The 22,646-nt window shown below is 34.6% G+C and overlaps 1 protein-coding gene across 3 annotated transcripts in view; it reads right to left on the bottom strand.

The window, feature by feature from the left end:
- Positions 1 to 1,112: 1,112 nt before the first annotated feature.
- The window catches only part of pum (pumilio), a 320,587-nt gene continuing 299,053 nt past the window's right edge, over positions 1,113 to 22,646 (bottom strand). Inside the window, exons 6-14 of one of the 3 annotated variants that reach the window (XM_085951191.1) lie at positions 15,355 to 15,459; positions 10,937 to 11,126; positions 9,338 to 9,453; positions 8,372 to 8,522; positions 6,525 to 6,693; positions 5,835 to 6,137; positions 5,246 to 5,333; positions 4,670 to 4,838; positions 1,113 to 4,112 (exon numbers count right to left, since the gene is read on the bottom strand). In XM_085951191.1, coding sequence (XP_085807317.1) covers positions 3,872 to 4,112; positions 4,670 to 4,838; positions 5,246 to 5,333; positions 5,835 to 6,137; positions 6,525 to 6,693; positions 8,372 to 8,522; positions 9,338 to 9,453; positions 10,937 to 11,126; positions 15,355 to 15,459 — 1,532 coding nt within the window. In that variant the 3' untranslated portion in view covers positions 1,113 to 3,871. The remainder of the gene's footprint in view (positions 4,113 to 4,669; positions 4,839 to 5,245; positions 5,334 to 5,834; positions 6,138 to 6,524; positions 6,694 to 8,371; positions 8,523 to 9,337; positions 9,454 to 10,936; positions 11,127 to 15,354; positions 15,460 to 22,646) is intronic. The other 2 variants (XM_085951192.1, XM_085951193.1) reach the window with 2 other exon arrangements.

The raw sequence follows: 22,646 nt of genomic DNA on the forward strand, positions 1-22,646 counted from the left end.
ACGGCGGCGCTATACAAGCCAGCAATCAAATAATATGAAAGTGATATATTGTAGTGATTAAGTTACATTAGATTATAATGGGTTTTGGTCTGTTTTTAATGGCAAAATAAGACAATATCTGCCATGTAAATGAATTGTTATGCAAAATTGCTTATTAAGAATTACATAAAACTATTTTTTTTACACTTTATAAAGTGTTTTAATTAGGTTAAGCGGCGTTGACACGATCTGAGTACACTCGTACGACACAGCTTCATAATAATTACTCCTATCTGAGATACTTGGTCCACGTTCTACTCTTCCGAGTTGGCTCGGATAGGAGTAATTAGTATGAAGATGTCTCGTACGATCGTGTCAACGCGGCTTTACCTACGTTGGGTTTTAGATTGTTTTTATAGTTTAAAATGTTCTGTATGAAATTCAATATGGCGGTATTTAACAAGGCAACAATTTTACACTAAATAATGTGAACCTAACTGTAAAACTGAGTTCATCAAAATACTCGCATAATCTTCAGCCATCGTTGAATTCTTTTGTTTTCAATTATACAATAAACCAGTGCTTCTCGATAGTGCGACCTCGAAAAATTTACACTGTAGGGTCATCGGAGATCTCATATCCTCATATTTTAATTTAAATCTATTCACTAAAAAATTTTTACTAAAATTGATCTTGAGGTATCATGTCGGTATCACGCGCCTTGTCCTTCGGTTACGAACGGGGCACATTCAAAAAATTTGACGTCATTGTAAATATGGTGATAAAATAATTCTACAGACGGATGTTCTATCTTTATAAAATGCGACGATTGAAATATCGTAAACATCACAAGGTTTAATTATTAGCGCCCCACAACTGCAAACCAAAAATTGTATGAAGACATTTTATTTTATAAGTCTATCATTTGTCATACATGCAAAAAATGACAAAATTCAATTTTAGTTGTGCGGTGCCAAAAAAACCTTGTGTATATTAGCAAATAGTCATAAATAAATGTGGCACCGTGTCTAACGTTTCAATATGCGTTATTAATTTGGCGCTTCGGTTTTAAAAAAGCTATGAATATTCTTAGTCGGGAACCTGTTGCGCAACTTTTATTTATATTTTTTTTTATACATACATATCTATGTCAACATCGATACCATGTTTTATAAAATCACAAACATCTACAATATTATGCAAATTAACATCCAACTAGTATGTATAATCCCTTTACTTTTTTTTCACTTAAATTTACAAACTAACTAAAGTATGTATTACTTTTATTATTTAAAACACCGACACGCGTGTCGGGCGTCATCTATTTGTAATTTTGGTGGTGGTTTAGTTTGAATTGATTTGATTCGATTTGGCCGCAAAAGCTTTGAATAGTAAAACAAGCTAATTTATTTAAAACGGTAGTAATTGATTAAGCGGGTTTCTTTTGAAAATTCCAGCGCGAGATTTTGCATTCCGTGTACAATGAAAGACTATAATTTATACGTACAATATAAACTTGTCAAAATGACGGTGCACATAGCGTTTTTTTAGACAAAATATATAGAATATTTACGAGTTTAACCACCAAAAAAACAATCATCTCACAATATGCATAGAATTCAAAATATACTACTTAAATCCATATAGAATTTTGGCACCTAAGATGGTTTTTTTTTGAATTGGATACAATTTTATGAGGCATATTGAATTGTCATATAAGTTTGAGTTGCGCGCGCCGCTCAACGCTCCGCCGAACATGCCTACCCTGGACGGGGCTTTACATGACGTGGGTAAAAGAAATTAACCATGTCTTTAACGTTATGCATTGTCAGTTGAAGGGTGCCAACAAACTATATTGATTATGTATATTATATTGAATCAGATGTCAAAATGCAATGAGAACATAGATCATCTTCCATCACCTTTTTTCCTTCAAAATTGACTCAATAAATTATTGAAATCCTACATTTCAATAAATGGAAATAATAATAATAACTAATTTATTACAAATAACAAAATACAAACTTATAAAATAAAAAGATCAGTGTTTTGTTTTTGTTTTTTTTTTAATAAAGTTATTGTGAAAATACACAATCGGGTAATACACACGGGAAGTATACGATAATAATTATCCTAAGTAGGAGAGGAACTCGTAAAAATAATATTCATGTGAAACTTAATCATAAAGGTCAGAATAGCCTGCGATCGATTTCAGTTTTATGTTAAAAAAATAAACCGTAATTGTTAATCATTACTTGAAAACGAGTCAGATAGATCGTTTATAAAAAAAGAGTCCATAAGTAAAAATAGAGCAAGAAAATTATTTTCATATCTCACCCCACACTTAATGATAATAATAGTATAGTTAAAACTACAGTCCACTAAGTTAAGATAATCTTAACACCCCCCACGTTAAGAGTGAATAGCTTTATGCTACACAAACTACAATAATTAATATGTATGAAGTCAGACTACATTAAAAAATAAATCACTGAAATTATCAGATAATCGATTTGGGCTTCCTAAAGTAAAATAAAAAATAATCATAGTAATAACAAAAGAATGGATTTTAATATGATAGAAATACTTGTTAAAAGGCTAATGTAAAATCCATCGTATCTTTCGATTGGTTCAAAATAAATTGATTATACGATTGTATTTAGATATGAAAATAAATAAAATGCGGTCACCCCGAATGGGCGGTTCCGCAAGCCCAAAAACACTGGCCCCGACACGACAAAAAAAATTTTTAAAAAATTGAAAACAAATCGTCTTGAGAATACCTCATGGTATTTTTTTTTTAATTTTTTACACGAGAGGGAGAACGTAATAAAATAAAATGAGAACTACTTACATTACACACTTCTTTCGAAAAGCTTGCTAAAACGACAAACGAAGAACGTTAAAAAATATAATTAAAATACTTGACGATGAGAGAGTCACTCTGCCGCTATTCGTACGACCCGGCACATCATTATGATTCGACGTCACAGCGACTACGGTAATAAACCAATAAACAGACAAATACTTATTTTGTAGCCAATAAAAAATGCAGAATATTTAAAATTTGCTACACAAATTTTCTATGTGATCCACATCTCTTTAAAATGGAGAGAACAACAGCTAGAATGATGAGCTGGGTAATACTCGAATATGACAAAACTTATTGTCAGAGCAGTCGGTCAGTATTGTATATCTCGGGCATTAAATTGTTACATAATAAATATTATTATTTGACAACGGTTTTTGCTCCAATGATAATAGCACCGGCCTGTTTTCATTTTCTTTCATTATGAGGATGCTAGGTATATATCTACAAAATTACACATAGGTTAGTTCTGCGTGAAGCCTGTGCTGATTGATATATCAATGGGTTAGTGTACAAATATTTTATGTCCAGTTTTTGAGTTATTATACACAAAATACCCGTCTGCGTCATACCTTGTTGTAAAAAGGGTATTTGAAAAGATATCGTGTTCAAATAGATAATAATAATATGTCCATTAAAAAATAGATTTCTATCGATTTGAATCATTTAAATTTGATTTTCATTCAAATACAAAACTGGACATACAACACCTGTATCTACATAAATCCATTGATAAATAATTAACTGCATTCATTAATTTATCATCAAAGTGCGTGACAATGCGAGTACTTCACAAATAATGTGTCGGAGGTTACGAGTTTCCGTAAATGGCGGGCGAGAGGTGACGGTACCGTCGCTGCGGTACCGTTAAAAATTGGAATCGATATATCACTTAAGACAGTGGAGAGCCGATACACCGACACAGCTCGTGAGAATTGAACGTTACATTAGTGTTTAGAATCGATCAATGAAGTCGGCGAGGTGTAGAGGTTCATCGAAGCAGAGCCGATGCATCGGTGAGGTCTAGAGGACCCCGTTAGTGGGAGGACCGATGGGGCCGATGGGCACCAGATCGGCGGCCGTCTTCATGAAGAACTTCTCCAGTTTGGCGATGATGTGCTTGCCGTAGGTGTACTTGCGCAGCGAGCTGAGGTGCGGGCGAATCTTGTGCATCAGGACCTTGCGCTGCGTCGGCTCCGACACGTCGATCATCTTCTGCACCACATAGTTGGCGTACTGATCTTTCATCATCACGTGCAGGGCACTGAAAATTAAAATGAATTCATTACATACTCTTTCAATTCAGGAATGTACATATCACTTCTATGTTGGAGTGGAATCTTAATATGAATCATAATTACTTGACAGACCTCTATACATAATTTAATAGGTGTGTTCAAGAAAGCTATAGAATGCTGGTATAATAGCCAGGCAGTCAATCGACTGCTAGATGAAGGCCTGCCTCCCCATAGCTACTTCGACCCTACAGGACTACATTTTTGTCAAATGGTTATCCACCCGCCAAGTGACATATCTGGCCCATTTACATTTCATCAGCATGGCAACTTCAATCACATTGCATACTCTTGTCTCCCATCTTATTCATTAATTTTTTATCTGGTCTTTTTTACTGTGTGCCTAACATGCATCGTCCATAATAATACGTTGCGTTATACTCAATTTTTGGATTTCTTTTACATGAAGGATCGATGTTTCACACGCTTACGTTGGCACTGGTAGCTCAAATAAAGAAGATCGGTTATCTTCAGCATCTCACCATGTTCGTATAACTTCAAAATTAGAATAGAAGAATATACTCACTTGTCATTGAAACCGCAGACTTCGTCGATGAGGATAGCACGCTCCTGTCGGGTGGCATGCGTCACGCATTTCTCAACAACGTTGCTGGCAAACTTGTGCTGAGACAGATGCAACACTTTCCCGCGGACCCCTGCTATCAGAACAGCCTTATCTTCAGCGGCTCCGTGTTCTAAAAATCAATATAACAAAATTATTAACAAACGAAACAAAAAGAGATTGAACTTAAAGCAATCTTAAGAACTTTTTGTATTAAATCTTGTTTCCAACTGTTATCGTTAGCGGTCTTTTAACATTTCATTATTGTGTACAAATGATATATTTTTTTTTAAAGACTTCATTCAAATATTTTAAATATGAATTTGGTTGCCTATTTATGAACAATAATTGATACGATCTGTTCTTTCACAGGCAGTTATAGATATTATGTCCATTAATGTCAATGTTTTGGTTCCAGTACGAGTCTGTTAAATATCATTTTTGAGAATCCTTTATTCAGTTTCATTTTGAGGCATGATAAAGGTATGTCCATTAAATATTGCCGATGACAAATAAGTTCATTTGGATTTCATTACTTACCCAGCACATGTTGGATGACATAGTTTCCATATTGGTCTTGGATAAGTTGTTCCGTATGCGAATGAAGCTCTTGAAGTACTGGCGCCACCTGGAAACAATAATCACGATCGTCGTAATAAATAAATGAAGGTTATTAACCATTAACGCTCCAAAAGAGAGATTATGGGCCTCCACAGAGTGGCAATTATCTAATCAAACTTTTTACCAAAAATGTAGGTCTATGGTTTTTATTTAAGCACATTGAAAAACAACATGTGAAGAGCCCATAACCCATGAATTTAATACATACATATGTAGGTAATATAAACCACCACTCCACAGTAGAAAATGACTTGAATGTATAGGATGCTAAATACATGTCAAGATTAAAGATACGGAGCATCCATATATGGGAATTACTGGAGTAGCATTCAACTCGATGGGGAATGTCTGGGACTCATGGCTGTACTTGGTTAAAATCAAATACTGCCTGTTGGAAGGTTGCATTTTGACAGTGATGCTTTACAGTAGTGAGTTATAGCAGTTTTAAGATTCTAAACGGTCTGCCTAAGGAGCGGACATGACTAGATAGAGAAAGAATAACACATACCTGCTCTGCTGTGCAATGCTCCAGAATACGCTGTATGACCCTGCAGCCATAGGGGTGTGTAGAGAGCGCGTAGACTTGCCCAGCGAAGGCGTTGATGACAAACTGTAGGGCGTGAGGTTCCACGCACTCAATGCACTTCTGCACGACGTGGTTGCCGTTCTGGTCCTTAACGCACTTGAGGATGTGGCCGTCCAGCTCGCGGACTACCTCCTGCTGCTGCTCTGCCGGAATGGATTCCAGCGCCTTCTGGATCACGCGGCAACCGTACATCTGCATCGCCAGCGTCAGAACGTGCCCTCTCAGCTGCAAATTAATATAAATAATTTGGTTAAATTATATTACATAATTAAAGGTGGCTTTCTCAAGCCTTGGGACGCAAGATTGAATCCTGAATCTGATAAATTAACATTGGATACTAGAGCCAATGAAAAAAAGCCATACTAATTAATTTATTATTATAATGTAAATCAAATTTACCTAGAACATTATTTTGTGGTCTTTGGAACATAGCACACACACATAGCAGTTAGATTGTTACGAAGCAATTACAACTTTGGGTGCTAATCGAAGTTTCTTGAAAACAATGTTATTGGATTACAGCTAACATAATGCAGCCCTGTAACATGAAAAGGTTCCCCACCTCTGGACAAGAAAAACATTGTTAAACAATAAACTCAGCTTGAAACCCACCTTTTGCGCTAACGTCGTTTTCTGTTCGGGCGTTCCAAACTCAAAGAACTTCTGGATGACGTAGTTTCCGAAGACGTCTGTCATGAGGTTGTACGCGGCTCCCAATATTTCACTAAATACTAACTGCTTGTCCAGTGCCGACGCCCGCTCCAGTTTCTGTTGGATAAATCTAAAAAAAAAAAATTAAATAAAAAGACATGGAATATACAAAGTAGATTTAAAAATATGTACACGTCTCGAAAGATGAAAGTAATAAGTTAGTTAGGACTCCAATGATCAAAACTTATGGCGGAGACGTGTTTATACTCATTGTGTGACCAGCCAAGTTTAAGTGCGAGGTCCGACTGAAGATTGTTTGACATTCCTGGCACACGCTAAGATAGCACAGATTTGTACCCAAGACCTGCCTTCTCGGAATCTGACAGACCAGACAGGAAAAATGTTTGTAATGAACATCACAGTTAATCCTGACATTTATAAGATTACCCAATTAAAACATCTATATATTTGTTTTCTGCTTACTCCATAATATTTAACTCTGGCTTATTTTTGGAGGGCACCATAACCATAATTAACACAATATTAGACACGGAATCAATGGGTATTTTATTGCGTATGTGTGCTTTGGAATATCAGTCTTGGTGACAAATGATGCACCTTGACATCATTCTGTTATTATCAGACATGACTAAAATTTTAAGTATCTTGTACAGAAATAATCTACACATCTACTCCCGTGATCCAATGAGCGTTGAATAGGCGCTTCAAATAAAAGGAAATGCAAGTCATGTCAGATATTTGAGTACGTCACGCTAACAATCAATCATGTCTAATTGAATCAAGTGTTTGATTGTCATTCAATTATTGTTAAATATGTACACAGATAGACCTCAAGATGGTACCAATTGTATAATTTAGATCTAAACTACTTGAACACAAGTGTACAAACATTATTTAGGAAGTCCCAAATTACAATGCTTTTTCATCAAAGGGTTGATAAGGTTCATATTATGGTTTATGTTAAGCAATAAATTGTATAAAAAGGATGTGTTTATTTAGTTATAATAACTAATATATGAGTTGCCGAGAGTCATAACTCAAATATTCTAATGAGATAATCGCAAAAAAAACGATCAAAGTACTGTTTTTTGTAATTAGAAGAAAAGTATTGAACTCCCATGAATATTAATGCGTGAGTGAGTTGATTTACATTATTTTTTTTAAATATATGTAATACTCCTAAGGCTGCAGACACACAGCATATTATGAGAGAGCTCCCTGATTGGTTAGAAATCCCTTGATGACAGAACTCACATTATTCATTGAAAAATTTGAGTTATGACACCAACAGTCAGCTTTGTCAACGGTTTTCACATGGTTAAAAGTGACTTTTGATAGCCAACTATTTTTCTTTATATAGATTTAATACCTTTAGAATCACTTGGTTCATCTAAAAAATGACAAAATTGGAAAATGTGAGGTGACTCATATTACAGATACACGAGTTGGACGATTCAGATGCCCAGAAATCGTGTCATCATTTCAGACTGCGCATTTTCTGTCTGATGTCACTCGCAATCGCAATTCTTGTCAGGTTGCAAGGATTCATTCAACCGTTATATAGATTGAACACAGCAGACAATATCTGATATTCAATACGATATCCAAATGCAGACACAGACATATCTTAACCTCGGTTAGTGTATCCACAGATTGAGAGGCCATATCTGTCGCTCACAATATTGGGATAGTTTGTTTTGTTGTTCGATCGTACGTACCGCAATACGGTTGAATGAATCTTCTCCATATTTACTGTTTGAATGGGATTATCTGTAATATCTGTTTACCTGGAGCCATGCTGGTCTTGTGAGAATTCCACGATGTGGTTGGTGAGGTCCCGCAGTTGCAGGTTAGGGTAGCGGTTGTTGCGGAAGTCCTCCAGCAGACCCGAACGCCCCGGTGGTTTTTCTCCGCCCACCACCAATTGTGTACCTACTCCTAATGGACAAATAACAACATAAACTTATTAATACTTACTTAATATTAAAAAAAACATAATAGCAGTTCAGTGTAAACCATTTCTAAGTAATTTAATGATACTAACATACGGAAGTATAATGCCAATATCACATGAAAACAATGATATTATTATGATTGCGTCATCCATCATGCTGCACTTCAATCGGATATATTAGTACGAATTAACATTACACGATCCAAAAGATTTTTAGAATGATTTGTTGTTAATCATTCTATAATCCCAAACTAGACTAGGTATATTAACTAATTAAGTAAATAAATAAATCTAAAATACTATGATATTCAGTGGTGGATCGTGGATAAGACATTTGGGGGTGCTGCGGTTGATTAAAAATAAAAATAAATGTTTATTTGGATTATATTTCACTACTAACATCAAAATTAAATATAAATAATTAATTATACTAATAATTAAAATAAAGAACTTTGCATAAATTGCTTGCCGAAATAAATTTTAACAATGTTAATAAATCATTATAGCTATATTTCTTTCCTCGCTCTGGCGAGCGTGCTCACACGCGACGCAGAAACGGAGAAATACTGAAAACGAACTGTCTGCCCAGCAGTACGAAGCTGCGAGCACCGCTGCCCGCTCGAGAATATTCTATTGAAATCGGTACTGTGCAAGTACCTACCGCGCTGTATGATAATATTATTGGACATTGGATGTATCGATGCGCGGGCGAGCTGATTACACACTTAATAATATTGATATTTTCGTATAATATCAATATCCTTAATTCCTACATAATGCTTGAATATTAAGAACTCACCTATTCCTGTGCCCATGGACCCAACTCCGCTCAATTTGCTCAGCAGCGACGACGATGATGTGGAACCGAACATTCCATTCGGTGTGAGGCCCTGTGCAGCCGCCAAACTCACGGCTCTGCAAACCATAAAAGAGATACAATATTATTATATTATCATGATAACCCTTATCAAGTTAATCATGGACACTGCACTCACGATTGACAAAAATGCATCTACTTCCTTTTAACTTAGTGTCAAGGATGTTCATCTTTTTCTAACTCCCCCCCTTCTTCCTTTATTTCTGTTATTTAGGAGCTATTTGTTGGTGAAAAAACCATATAAAACAAACCTATCTTAATTCTACAGATTCAAGTTATCGATGTGAATACTTTTTTCAGACATTAAGTACACATCATAAGAACATTTAGTCCAAAAGTGTTCTTAGTGTATGACCAAATTGACAGTTGATTTGAGAAGATTATCTTGAAACCGTAGTAAGATAACCAATTATTTACGAACTTACTAATATTGTTTATAGCCGAGATATGAAGTTATGATTATCAGCCCTGGTAGATACTTTAGCAAGAAAATTGATGACAATTAATAATAATTATTTAATTTAAAAATGAATACACATCATTTTTGGTTTGGATATTTGTAGACTTATATTGACCGGTTTTCCTGAAAGAAATTAATTAATTCTAGATATACCATTATTTATTTATACACAGAATTACATGTTGTCTTATTTTACATAATTATTTGCAAGTTATTTTGACATCTGTGCATATCGTTAATTTCAATTATTGTTACAAAAGTTAGCGATTATTGTACGTTTAATTTTTAATAATACAATAGTAAAAACAGATTTCTTTTTACAGGTATGTACATTTTACAATAACAACCGCTTTCAAAAGTTAAAGTTCAAATCGCATAATGCATGTTGCACACGCACGCACACAAAGTAACTACAAACTTCATCACATCCAAAGAAAATACTCTCATAATAATTTACAACCACATATTCTGTACAAATTTCTTATAATATTATAATGTAATACTGTTTGAAAATTCCTTTGCAAAAGCCTCAAGACGGAAAATTTCCAGGTAAGGGCTCTGAAAACTCTGAACTACCGACTCACCAAAGTACCATCCTTGCCAACGTCAGATGATACAATAAAAAAAAGAATTATATTATTCTTTTTTTCAACACCACAACAGGTTATGCGGTCCAGTGACAGTAGTGTAGTGAAACAATATTGTAATAGCGGTATTGAAACAATTGCACTTTAAAAAACTAAGATCAATGTATTGCGACGTCACCGGGAATCGAACCCGCAGTTCCTGGATGCCACTGCACTACGAGGGCCGCCACGAGACTATGACGTGCCATTGGACATTCAATGAACCCCTATTTAGAAACTAGGAAGACAAAAGCATCACAAATAATAATGCTCCGTATCAAACTAGTATAATATGAGATTTGAATCTGGACTCAGTGCTCAAAAACTCATATTATTACAATGCTGCATGTTGTACTTGTATCAGTTCGGATACCGTTACTCCCATCATTCCAGTCCTTTCACACTTGGCTACTTAACCTCAAAATATCCACTGACCTGTACTTTGCTGCCTCGGCTCCCGGTGCAGCGGAGACCACTCTCTGAAGTCCAGCTGTCGCCTGCAGCGGCGGTGATAGTGGGGGACCCGTCGCCCATTTGCTGTTGAGAGCCGACGGGCTGAACTGTCCGCCGCCTACTCTCTCCAGGCTATCCCGACGGCCTCCTAATCCAGAGCCCAACGTCACACCTAAGGCACGATACATATCATATTTACAAGGCGCCACTTCGAGTCACTTTCAGACGGGTTTCGGGAGAAAATTTGATACAGGATACAAGAGAAATTGACAAATGTATTAAATGATACATAAATCCATTAAAACGAAATGTAGCAATATCTTCAATTCAAATTTATATTAAACACAATTATGGTTTCAAGAAAACTGATATTGGTAGTGAATAATATTATGTTCTATTAGACAAATTGTAACAATACCAATTTCCATTGATTTGTTTTGAAAGAATAAAAGCTGGTTTGACAATGTAGAATCCAGAATTATGAAATGAAAACGGTAATCAATTAATACTTTCTTATATATTTACGATATTCTTTTTCAGCAGTTTCCAAATTACACCACAGGAGATGCGAGATAGCATTTCAGGGTTGCAACGACTTCACACTGCGAGGATAAGCAGAAGAAATCAAAGATTTCCTGACGGACGTAAATGTGGTGGACATTGGGATCATAAGAATTTGTCCGAATGCTTTAACCAAAATTACTCAGTTGAAATTCTAGTCATATGATTGATTTTTCTGGAGAAACATCAGTGGAACAAAGAAGTCGTCGAGTTTTATGTTTACAATTGGATCTGATTTTTTTTAACTCCACAATACATTCACCGTATGTGGCTCAAACTGTGGTTAAAATAAAGACATTCACTTTCAAAAGAGACATTACTTTTGTAGGGGATGTGAACGTCAATCAGACATTTCTTCAACCAGCTACAATAATGTATCTGCATACTCGAGTGAGTGAGCATCTTGCAATTGCAATTGCACAAGTCTTTTGACTGTGCAAGCGACATGAAATATTTGAATCTCTATACTGCAGGAATACTTGCAGAGACTCACATTAGTCTGAACGAGTTGTGTTTCTTGACATCATAGTTCAAGGGCAAACTGGAACTGTTCAAGTATACTTGTGGCATGTAAGTATATCGCTCATGTATGCAGATATGTATGCAGCCAGTTTCTAAGTTGTGGTGAATAGAAAAGATTAGGAACTCCTACTTAGGTATATGTATATAGTAAAATATAAAGACACAATTTCTGACTTTGTTCATTTTATGATGCAGTTTATTGACCTTACACAAAAGACTTTTTATATATTCATTGAATTGAAGAAAACAATTGCTATTTTTAATCATTGAAATGGATTTCAATTCTTCGGGTGGCAGGCCTGTTCATAAAACACATATTAACATAAGAAACTGTCATACAGCAAGCATATTTACAAAAAAAAAATGGTTTCAATAAACGAAAAAAAAAAAAATTAAAATAAGAAAATTTTAAATCCAGTGAAAAAAATACTTCACTATGTAATTGTTAAATTTAACTAACTACGAAAATATTTACAAAAATGCTAAACTTCAACAACTGTTCAAGCAAGATATAAAAAAAGTAAATATTAGCGAGAGTCACACTCATTGTTATTAATTTCGATTGATGAAAATGAATGACTGAAGAATTCTAAAGAAACATTGTTGACAGAAACAATAAAGGAAAATGTTTATTTTATAACGATGGATAGATTTGTATGTTGGTCTTTTTATGCCTAGTCCAAATCAATAAACATATTATACAATGACTTTGCAAGATTCATTTTGAAAGTCAACGCACATCCATACCTGTAAACATTGCCATCTAATTAAATGTAGTTTGGACAACACAAACATAGACCCTCCCAAACCAACCGCCTTACACCCCACCTGGTCTTAATTAGGTGTATCAAAGGCCCTGCGTTAGGATGTGAACCATCACCAGTTGCGTATGCCCGAGTCTCAGGAGTAGTTAACCAAGACTGAGGTCGACACACACTCAAGTGTGCCTTGACTGAATTTACACGACACTAAGTTAAGAGTACCCATGGAAGAGAGGAGCACGAAGCAGATACAAAATGAATAATAAAATATAAATCAAACGCTAAAATTAAACTGCCAAATGATATCACGTTTGCAGTTTTGGCGTTGTAATTTTTAAAAGCAGTAGAATTGGCCATTGTCTGGTTAGACCGACATGAGCAGCTCTTCCATTTCGGCACACATTTCAGAGCATTCCCAGATGATGTGGTTTGTATCCTGTATTTCTCCGCCACAGAGTCCATGTAGTCGGACACTTGCTACTTCCGATGAAACGGATTTCCCCCCTCAAATATAGCTACACTCGTTAACATTAGTTTGTCAGTATTGCACATGTTGTCTATCAATACAAAAGACCATGTTCATTTATATATATATATTTAATTTGTTTACAGACAGATGTATGTTGGTTTAAGTCCGGCATTAGGAATAGTAAAACAGACACAACATGTATTTTTAAAATGCAGTAATATTACAATTAAATTGGATGGCATTATGTATTACAGCTTTAAAGATAATCAGTTTGTAAATATGTATGTGGGTAATGAAATCAATGACACTCTTATAGATCTATATTCATGAACACATCAGAAAAAGTATTAGTACCAAGAGGGACTTGAATACGAATACATTAAATTCCGGTCAATGAGCTTTAGTTTGAGTCCCGTTTGGTACGAATATTTTTTCTTTCCGATTAATGTTTGTTCAATAACATTCTTAAATTCTGTGTATTATTCTTAATGTTTAAAAATCATTAAAAACCAGATATATCGATTTCAATCAGAAATAAACAACATAAAATTATTTATTAATATCGAATAGGACACCTTTGGGTAAAAAAACCTAGGTCATCAATAAACTAAGTTTAATCAAGACTACGCTATTGTCTTACCATTCCAATGTTCTAAATAGAACAAAAATACATGTTTTGAATAGCGTTTTACGTAGCTACGGATGATGTATTTAATTTGTGCCATCTTATAATTAAGAAAGAAATCTTTTGACAGATTTTGGCTTGTAAATAAGTTATTGGGCTGATTTGTTGTCCAAAATTCATTTTTTTGGATACTCATGCCAGTTGATCCGATTGCAGAGTTCTATCAAAAATACAGACTCTGAATGCATCTTCAATCAGCTTTTTCAACTGTATTTTATAATTAATATCAGATTTATTAACAATATCAAATGAAGCTATTATCTCATCAATACGGCTGTTATTAAGAGGTGCGATGTAGTCTTTGAAGAACTTAAAAATAAAGACCTAGGCCGCGATATGAAACTGTACATTTAAAACATAGTGCTAGTTATTGTTGCTCATACTTTGAATGCAATATGGTAAACTGTTTGTTTGATTGTTTCATATTGAAAAAAAAAATAGTAATACTTAATAAGAATAAAATATGCAATCGAAAATTTTTTTTTACTGCGAACAGATTACCGTATTCCATTTGAAGTAAGTAGTCACATGCACTATCATCAGAACCCGCAATTTAGTGACACATCCTGACTATAGATGGCCATTGCGAGTACCAAAGAATGAGACTAATGTACAGAAATGAGGGAGAAAGCACTAGCATTTTGCACCATTAGGTTACGTTAGGTCACTGCTAAAGCAATATTTTCGCATTGCTAAGATAACAGACATCCATTATTTCTTACATAAATATGGATAAAATTTCTCTCCGAAAATAACATAATAATATGTAGATGTATCCATATTAATTCTGCATGTTAAAATCAGTGCTGTTAGAACCTTAAATTTTATTTTAAAAGGTTCGGTTCCAGTAGAAAAATTCAAAGGGGTTCGGTACGGGTTCTAGAAAAAATACACATACACCTACACAGTTATAAGTTATATTATTGAAATTTTATTTCAATTTTCTGACTTAAAAAGTAGGAAGTGCAAGATTTTTCAAGATATCCTTAGTCAACTACATTAGTGAAACAATTTTTTTCTCTCTCAATTCAATGTACTTATAATAATATTATATTCATTAATATATTTCTTGGAATAATTGGCTCTTGAATGATGACCAAATATATTGAAAACCAACGAAACCACCAATTTAAATAAAGGGGTCCGGTTCAGGGTTCACATGGTTCAGAGTCAAGGGTTCCTGTCCCAAAGTAATTACAATGTTTCCGATACCTATTTCCTAATTTGGAATGTATAAAATTTATTTGACACGTTAATATGTAACGTCGCCCAAGCCAAAAATTAGGGTTAGATTATGTCAGTTCATGTTTGATGAATCTAGGGCGAATTTGGTTAGGTGAGGTTATGTATAGTCGGGGTGAATAAAATTAGGTTAGATTTAAGTTAGGTTAGGTGAGGTTACCATAGTGATGCGATGATGACCGACCTGAGAGCGGCGCCGCGGGGCTGCCAGCGTGCAGCGAGGGGGCGAACGCTCCCGGGAACAGCCCTGAAGATTGCGACACACCTGCAGCACCCACACACACACACGCCACAAGCACACACAAGCTCATATTAGTTAAGTACATCAGTTTTTTAAAAGAATCAGATGATAGTTCGGTGGTATGCATGTTTATATACAAGAATGCCCAATATGATAAAAAGTTGATCCAATTTCCGAAACATTATCAAAAAGTTTCTTCCAAAAAAATATGTTTCTGAGAATAATAAGAGACTTTGAAAAGAGGCCTTCATAAATATAGTGCCATAATAAGTAGCAAATCCCACTGGAAGCAGTGTGGCACAGAGAAAATGCAGGTTAGAATCCACGCGCCCTCCACAACATACCACGCTGGTTCCAGTGGGGTTTGCGCCAAATTTTATGGCGGTTTTCAATGATCAATACGGGCACTCCTGATAATATATGAAGTGGATTCCTACACCAGTCTCACAAAATATTTGTCATTAAAAACATTATTATTGATTTCATTAATTTCTGAGAAATATTTTGTGAAAAAAAAAGAGTTAAAAACGTGGATGATTGATGTATGAACATTTAAATTTAAATCAAGAATACTAATATTATACAGTCAAATCACAATATTAAAAATTATTGATACCATTTACAATATATTGCAATAAAATTTAATACTAAATACTGTGTGATTTATCTATATTCATAAGAATACGTTAAGTTATAAAAAAAATATCCATTACCCCAATTATCAAAAAGCGGAAGTCCATTATTGAAAAGTAATAATTAAACATAATATAATGTACTGTTAAAATTTAAATAATTATTTTTAACAAAAAATGGACACCCTATGTTTGTTAATTTGGATAATGATTTTGTTTTAAAAAGAAACGACAGTTTGGGAGTCTTTTAATTTCGAAACAAATACGTTCCGAAGTGGTAAGGAACACAGAGAGAAAACTTTGTACACAAGAAAGTGGAAATATTACACATGTATTTTTTTTGGCTACAAAGTATGTACTAATGAATAATGACTAATTATTATTACATAAAGATTTAAAAAAGTTGAATATAAAAAAGTAAATACTTATATACAGATTCAATGGATGGGATAATCGTCGTTATTTAAAAAATAAAGGTTAAAATCATGCGAAATAAATCATAATATTGACCTAGAAAACAATACGAAGTTGATCTTTATACATACATATTATATTATTATAGTACAGAATATTAAATTTAAAAAGAAACACATTATATTGCTGGGATATTTCGATGACTCAATTAACAGGTTTTGTTTTTACAAGGTTTTCATAATAATTAATACCAACATGAATAAAATAATTTCAGCCGACTAAATTATTATAATGGTTAACTTACTGTCATATGTATCAAAATTCATAACAGTGCAGCAATGACGTAAATTATGTATTAATTCATGGTCAAATTACTTCCCTAGTTGTGTATACCAACGCCAAAAGAATTCTACGTACCCTACATATGGAGAAAAAGTTGTTGACCTGACAGCCAGCTATCTCGCTAGACAATAATGAAATAAATCTGTAAAATAATAATAAACGTAAACGTGGACAGAGGTGCCTGACTACTTTCTGCAGAGATGTCATAAAAAAATACGTACTATGTGTATAAATTACTTTATAATCATTGTAGAAATGCCTCATCAAATTGATATACTTGCTACTGATATTTTCTATTCAAATCCGAGTTTGCAAATTCTAAATTTGAAAAAATAAAATGACATGACAAAAAAGAAATCAAAAGAAAATGACAACCATTCTCGTAATTACATTTTGTGCTATTAGAGTATATTATTTTAGTTGTAATTAGTGAGAAATGCTAATTCTTTACGTGTGTTATTCATATATTTAAATAATTTTCCGTGTGACGTATCGAAAGGGTCGTAAACGTAATTATTACAGGCTGCGGAAAATGTCACAGACTCGTATCAAGCATAATAGAAAAGTTGATTTTTAACATAATAAGATATTATTATCTTATTTAGGTATGGTCCCAATACTTAGGCTCAATTTAATATAAATAAAAAGGATTTCAAGTTATATACATTTATATTTTTATAAAAATCGATGCTTTTTAAAATAAAGACATTAAAACTATGAATTAGTCAAAAATCTGTACGAGGAAAAATTGAAAACTTAATAAACTAATTTTTAATAATAAATATGACCATACAATATAATGTAATAATAACGTAAGTGTGTACGTAAATATGTAACAAATTTTAATATGTAAAGTTTATCTTTGACTTAAAATAAAAAATATTTTTCTTTTTAATGTTTTCAGATACTTACATACCTACCTATTTATTAATTAATACAGTTGATATTGTAAATAATCCAAAACATGTCTCAAATTGCAACCTTCGTATTTTTCCGCTAGGTAAACAAGACATTAGTGTGTTATCCAATATATTTAAGGATGTTGATTCATTTTAATAGGTTGATTTGTTGGCAACCATTTCTGTTCCCGACTCTTGTGACTCTGTCCAACTCGACGGAAACAAACAGCAACTCGAGAGGCCACACATTGAAACATATTAACGAGATGTTGGTTGCTTTTGTGATCATTTTGTATGAAGTACCTATTGGTTGTGATCTCGCGATCACGGTCGATTTAATTAAAAATACTAGAATAACAGGATTTGTACATTTGTGTCAAGCAAATAAGTGTGTATGTATAATATGCCTAATGCATCCCTAAATCCCGATTGCATAAAGAGTAGACGATACGTAAAACTAACTAAGAGAGAGCCCTATGCATAGATATAGATGATAGTTCAGCAAAATGATCACTAACTTGGCAACGTCGCTTGTTGTCATCTTTACAATTAAGTACGATTTTCTGTAAATTTTAAACAGTTAATTGGTTACTTCGGTCACTTCGGTGGAGTTTTGAATGAATATATTATTATGCACGCACCGCGGAAAAAATAATTCACAATTGAATTAATCGACGCCTGGTTTCAATAGTAAATCAATAAGACATTTTAAATACCGCCAGTCTTTCGTATTTGCGTAAATAATCGGTACTGAAATATAATTTTGCTTCGTCAGAAACAAGTAAACGAAAATCAAAATTTTATTTACTTGAATTCTATTCTCATTCCGTGATTATAATGTCGATGTCCTCTAAAATCATACATATGCGTCGGGCCGGTTTCTAATAAAAAGTAGGTTTTATATCATTCAGTACCATACAAAATTAATACAAAATTAATACAAAATGCGATAGGTAGGTAACTACAAAGAAATGTAAATTTACAAAAAATGGTAGTACGTATTCTCACTGTTACTCTCAGGTCCAGATTTAATGCTAGCATTAAGCCTAATTGATAATAATGCCGTATGAGTAAAGGAAGGTATTTCGGGCTGAGAGGCACAACGTCATTAAATTCCGCCATTGAATTTTATTAGGGCGCGCATTAAAACCGTATTCCTCTTAATAAATGCACGCCTCATATCCTCATAAGACGGGGAGTGTGTAGCAGCTTTCATAAAACATTATTAAAGGCTTACTTAGTCCCAGAGTATGTGGTAGTTACGAGAATTATTAGAAACTGTAGATTGGACAATAGAAATTAATATGGATTGACAGATCAAGTGACATCTCTAAAAATGAATTTGTATGTTCACTATCCGAGAGAGGGATCTTATCCTTTAAGCCGCCGATCCATCTACGAGTCATGCGAATTGATTAAAATAAGTACGCTACATAATATCAGAGATTCCGCTAATGAAGGGCAACCAGCACATTATTATGTTAACCAAATTTATTAATGATGCACTTACACTTGCGAACAATTCTTATGATTGTAAATATTACAAATATTATTTTTAACACCATGTACAACAGACCAGGAGGCTCAATGACAGTAGTGTAGTGAAACAATACACAATAGAGTATTTAGTACTTAATAGAAAAGACATCCCGAACACCCAGGCTTTGAGAAAATCACATAAACATATTGTGACGTCACTGAGTATCGAATTCGGGTCCCCAGATGAAAGGCCAGAGCCTTGCGCACTGGACTGACAATATGATTTTTTTTAATGAAGTTTATTATAAATGAAGATATTTTAATAGCATTATTGTATTATGTATTGCATAAAAAGACAATAATGTGCACATTTTTGGAATCATGTACGTGCAGCACCTCCGGATGTCCCAGGATAAGATCCACATGTTCAAACCATGGCGTGATCTTTGATATGTCATTGGATAGTTGTGTTTCATTAGCTAAAGCGCTATGTTTATTTGAGTGATTTGAATGCCATTGTTATTGATAAACAAAACGTTCATTATAATAAGAAAAATAAATAATTTCAAAGTATTCTAACATAGTTTGATAAACTTAATAATTCCGAGGCGTATTATAAAAAAAACGTACGAACGAATGTAGGTAAAAGAAAATTTGAAAATAAAACAGGTGTAGCTATGATTTTTTGAGGGGTAGGTAGGTAATGGAAACAAACCAACCGGAAAGTTGGTAAAAGTTGAATCGCTCCGCTATATCAGTCAGAGCGAAGATGAAACAACTCGGAATATAAAAGTAGTGGGTAGCTCATTGAAATTACGGCAAAATAATTTTTGCTAACACAAACTACTTGCCACTTACAGAAATAGAACAAGTGTTGTATTGGAGCTTTTCAACGCAGAAGAACTTTAGTGAAACTATAGAAAAATAAAGGTACCTACCTAATAAATACCCATTTTATCAATCTAGTATTATAAATAACACATTTTTTTTATTATTCATATTAGCGCCTGCATCGATGGCATCTGGCGTCAATGCTACAACTGTCAGCTGAAGTCGTAAGATTTATCAAATGGTTAACAAAGCAGCTCACGCGGAATGAAGGCAGTGTCAGTTTAAAGCGACCAAGGTCCACCCCTTATTGTAGCGCCAGATTGTGAGAGAGTCATGGCCCCCACAATCCGGAAGCGGGCCCCCAGGACAGGATCTTTGATGGGCCCCCTACCTATCACTACGGCTAAGGCAGTCTGACGCTCTACAGAGGCGTTTTCCAAACGGTGTTCGAGGTCAAATAAAATTCAGTGTATTTTTCAACACATCGAATTGTGTAGTTGGACACACATCAACCAAAAATTTCATAGCACAACCATATATTTTAAAAGGGTAATAACCCCGAAGTAAAATAGCACCACAGGCGACATTTTTTACTCTTAGAGCTAATTTAAGATGTGGGTTTACCTCATTTGTCCTGAGCCCGGGCCCCAAGGTTAGAGCCCTGTCAGCCCCCCCTGAAGGGGCCATGGAGAAAATGTATACATACACCTATAAATTTTATATGTGTGAATGCATAACAGGTGGTGGTCGGCAAAACATGAGTTTTGTTCAGTATATTTTTTTTTCCCCCGACCATGTCCGATCCTGATAGGATCATATGGGCCTCCACAGAGTGGAGGTTTGTATTGACAGATTTTGTTTTTTACGAGAAATGGATGTCAGCCACTTGCTCAACCCATTAGGTCCATACCCTGACACACACAAATTGAAAAACAATATGTGTACTTGCCAGACCCAGGATTCGAACCTGGGACCCACGGCTTTATAGTCCAACGCTTATGCCGCGCGGCCACCGTGGCATAGTTATTTAAAAATCGATTAAAAAAATAATATTCGTTCTTCCAGAAGTAATTTTCTTCTGTGCCACTAAAAGAATCTACAAATTTACTAAAAACGTTTAAAACAATAAGTGTAAAATATTGTTTGCTTAGTTAAATAGAATAAACAAGAAAACAAACAACTACAAAAAAACACACACGAAAAGCGGTCTATAGGTTCCGAGCAAATACGAAATACGGCTGTTATATAGGACGAAGCAGACGATAAATTGAGAACAACTCGACGAGTAAATAAACAGCTATTGGAGCGAGGCGAAAGTGCTGTCAAAATTTGTCCGTTAATGAATACCTAATGAAAGTGTCTCCAGTAAATAATACACTTGTCGCCCCTCGTAGGAAATAATCAGGGAACCAATCTGTAAAGTTGTAAGAAATTAAAATGTCATTTTGTCGGATGGCGCTCGTCGCGAACAGTGTGCCGACGCGCCTCTACAGCGAGGGGGTGGCCGAACAGAGCTGCAAATAGAACCGGAACCGAACCCCAGAACCATATCTTTACTAAAACAACCAGAATTATTGATTGCGAATACAAAATATTTAAAAACACCCAGCACGATTCGAACGTGCACCCATGTGCCCTGACCATTAAGAGCCGTTTCACACGAGACACTGGTGTCTGGACACCGGTATCTCTGCACACTGCATATACATATAAATTACTCTAGTGGTATAATATGTATATATTTTATATACCTATTTACATAGATATTCTTTTTAATAATACATCGGGCCATGAGGTCCAAAGATAAACACCAGGCTTTGAAAAAATCACAAAAATATATCGTCACGCTAACCGGGAAGCGAGCCCGGAGCCCCCGGGCGAAAGGCCAACGCCTAACGTAATGTACAATGAGGGCGGTCAACTAAATCAACCCCATAACGATTGAAAGAATACGAACAATAAGAGCATCCCTAAGTCCGTATGTCCAAAAGTGTACTCGTTTAATAATATTTTTCATAATTCTTGGTCAGAGATGACCGTTCTGACTTTCTGTCGGTACCTACAAGGATGTCTGGCACTAAAATATTTTCATTCAGACATGTTTATAGTGTCATGGAAGACGCCCGTTTTTTCATGTCATGTGAACCACTTGAATAATTGTATATGTAAAGTTCACTATATTATGTAAATACTTACGTCATTTTAAATTTGGCTGACAGGTGGAGACGGTAAAACTCGAATCGGACGTCATATTATAAGTTCCGATGTTTATAAAGAAATTGAACCGACTCACTTTATTTTTCAAACGGAACCGAACGAGAAACTAAGAAATTAAAAAAAAATGGAGGTTCCAACAGCTCTGGTAGCAAGTAACATCTCCCGAGTTGGCGACAGTTTGCGAAACAAGTTTGACGCTGAAATTAGTCTAAAATGATCCGACGAAGAAAAAGAGAACAGGGCAAGATGTCGGTAATTGAGTTATTTTTTTCGGCACTCTGGAAAGTGTTAAAAAACGTAAACAAAAGAAACAGTATTAAAAGAAGCTTGCCATTAAAATTGTATTGTGTAATGTTATCCCATTCCACTTAATTCTGGACACGTTTTGAATAACATG

The sequence above is a fragment of the Rhyacophila brunnea genome, unplaced genomic scaffold, assembly GCF_057557595.1.
Source record: "Rhyacophila brunnea isolate RB1 unplaced genomic scaffold, BYU_Rbru_1.0 scaffold_24, whole genome shotgun sequence".
Taxonomy (NCBI): domain Eukaryota; kingdom Metazoa; phylum Arthropoda; class Insecta; order Trichoptera; family Rhyacophilidae; genus Rhyacophila; species Rhyacophila brunnea.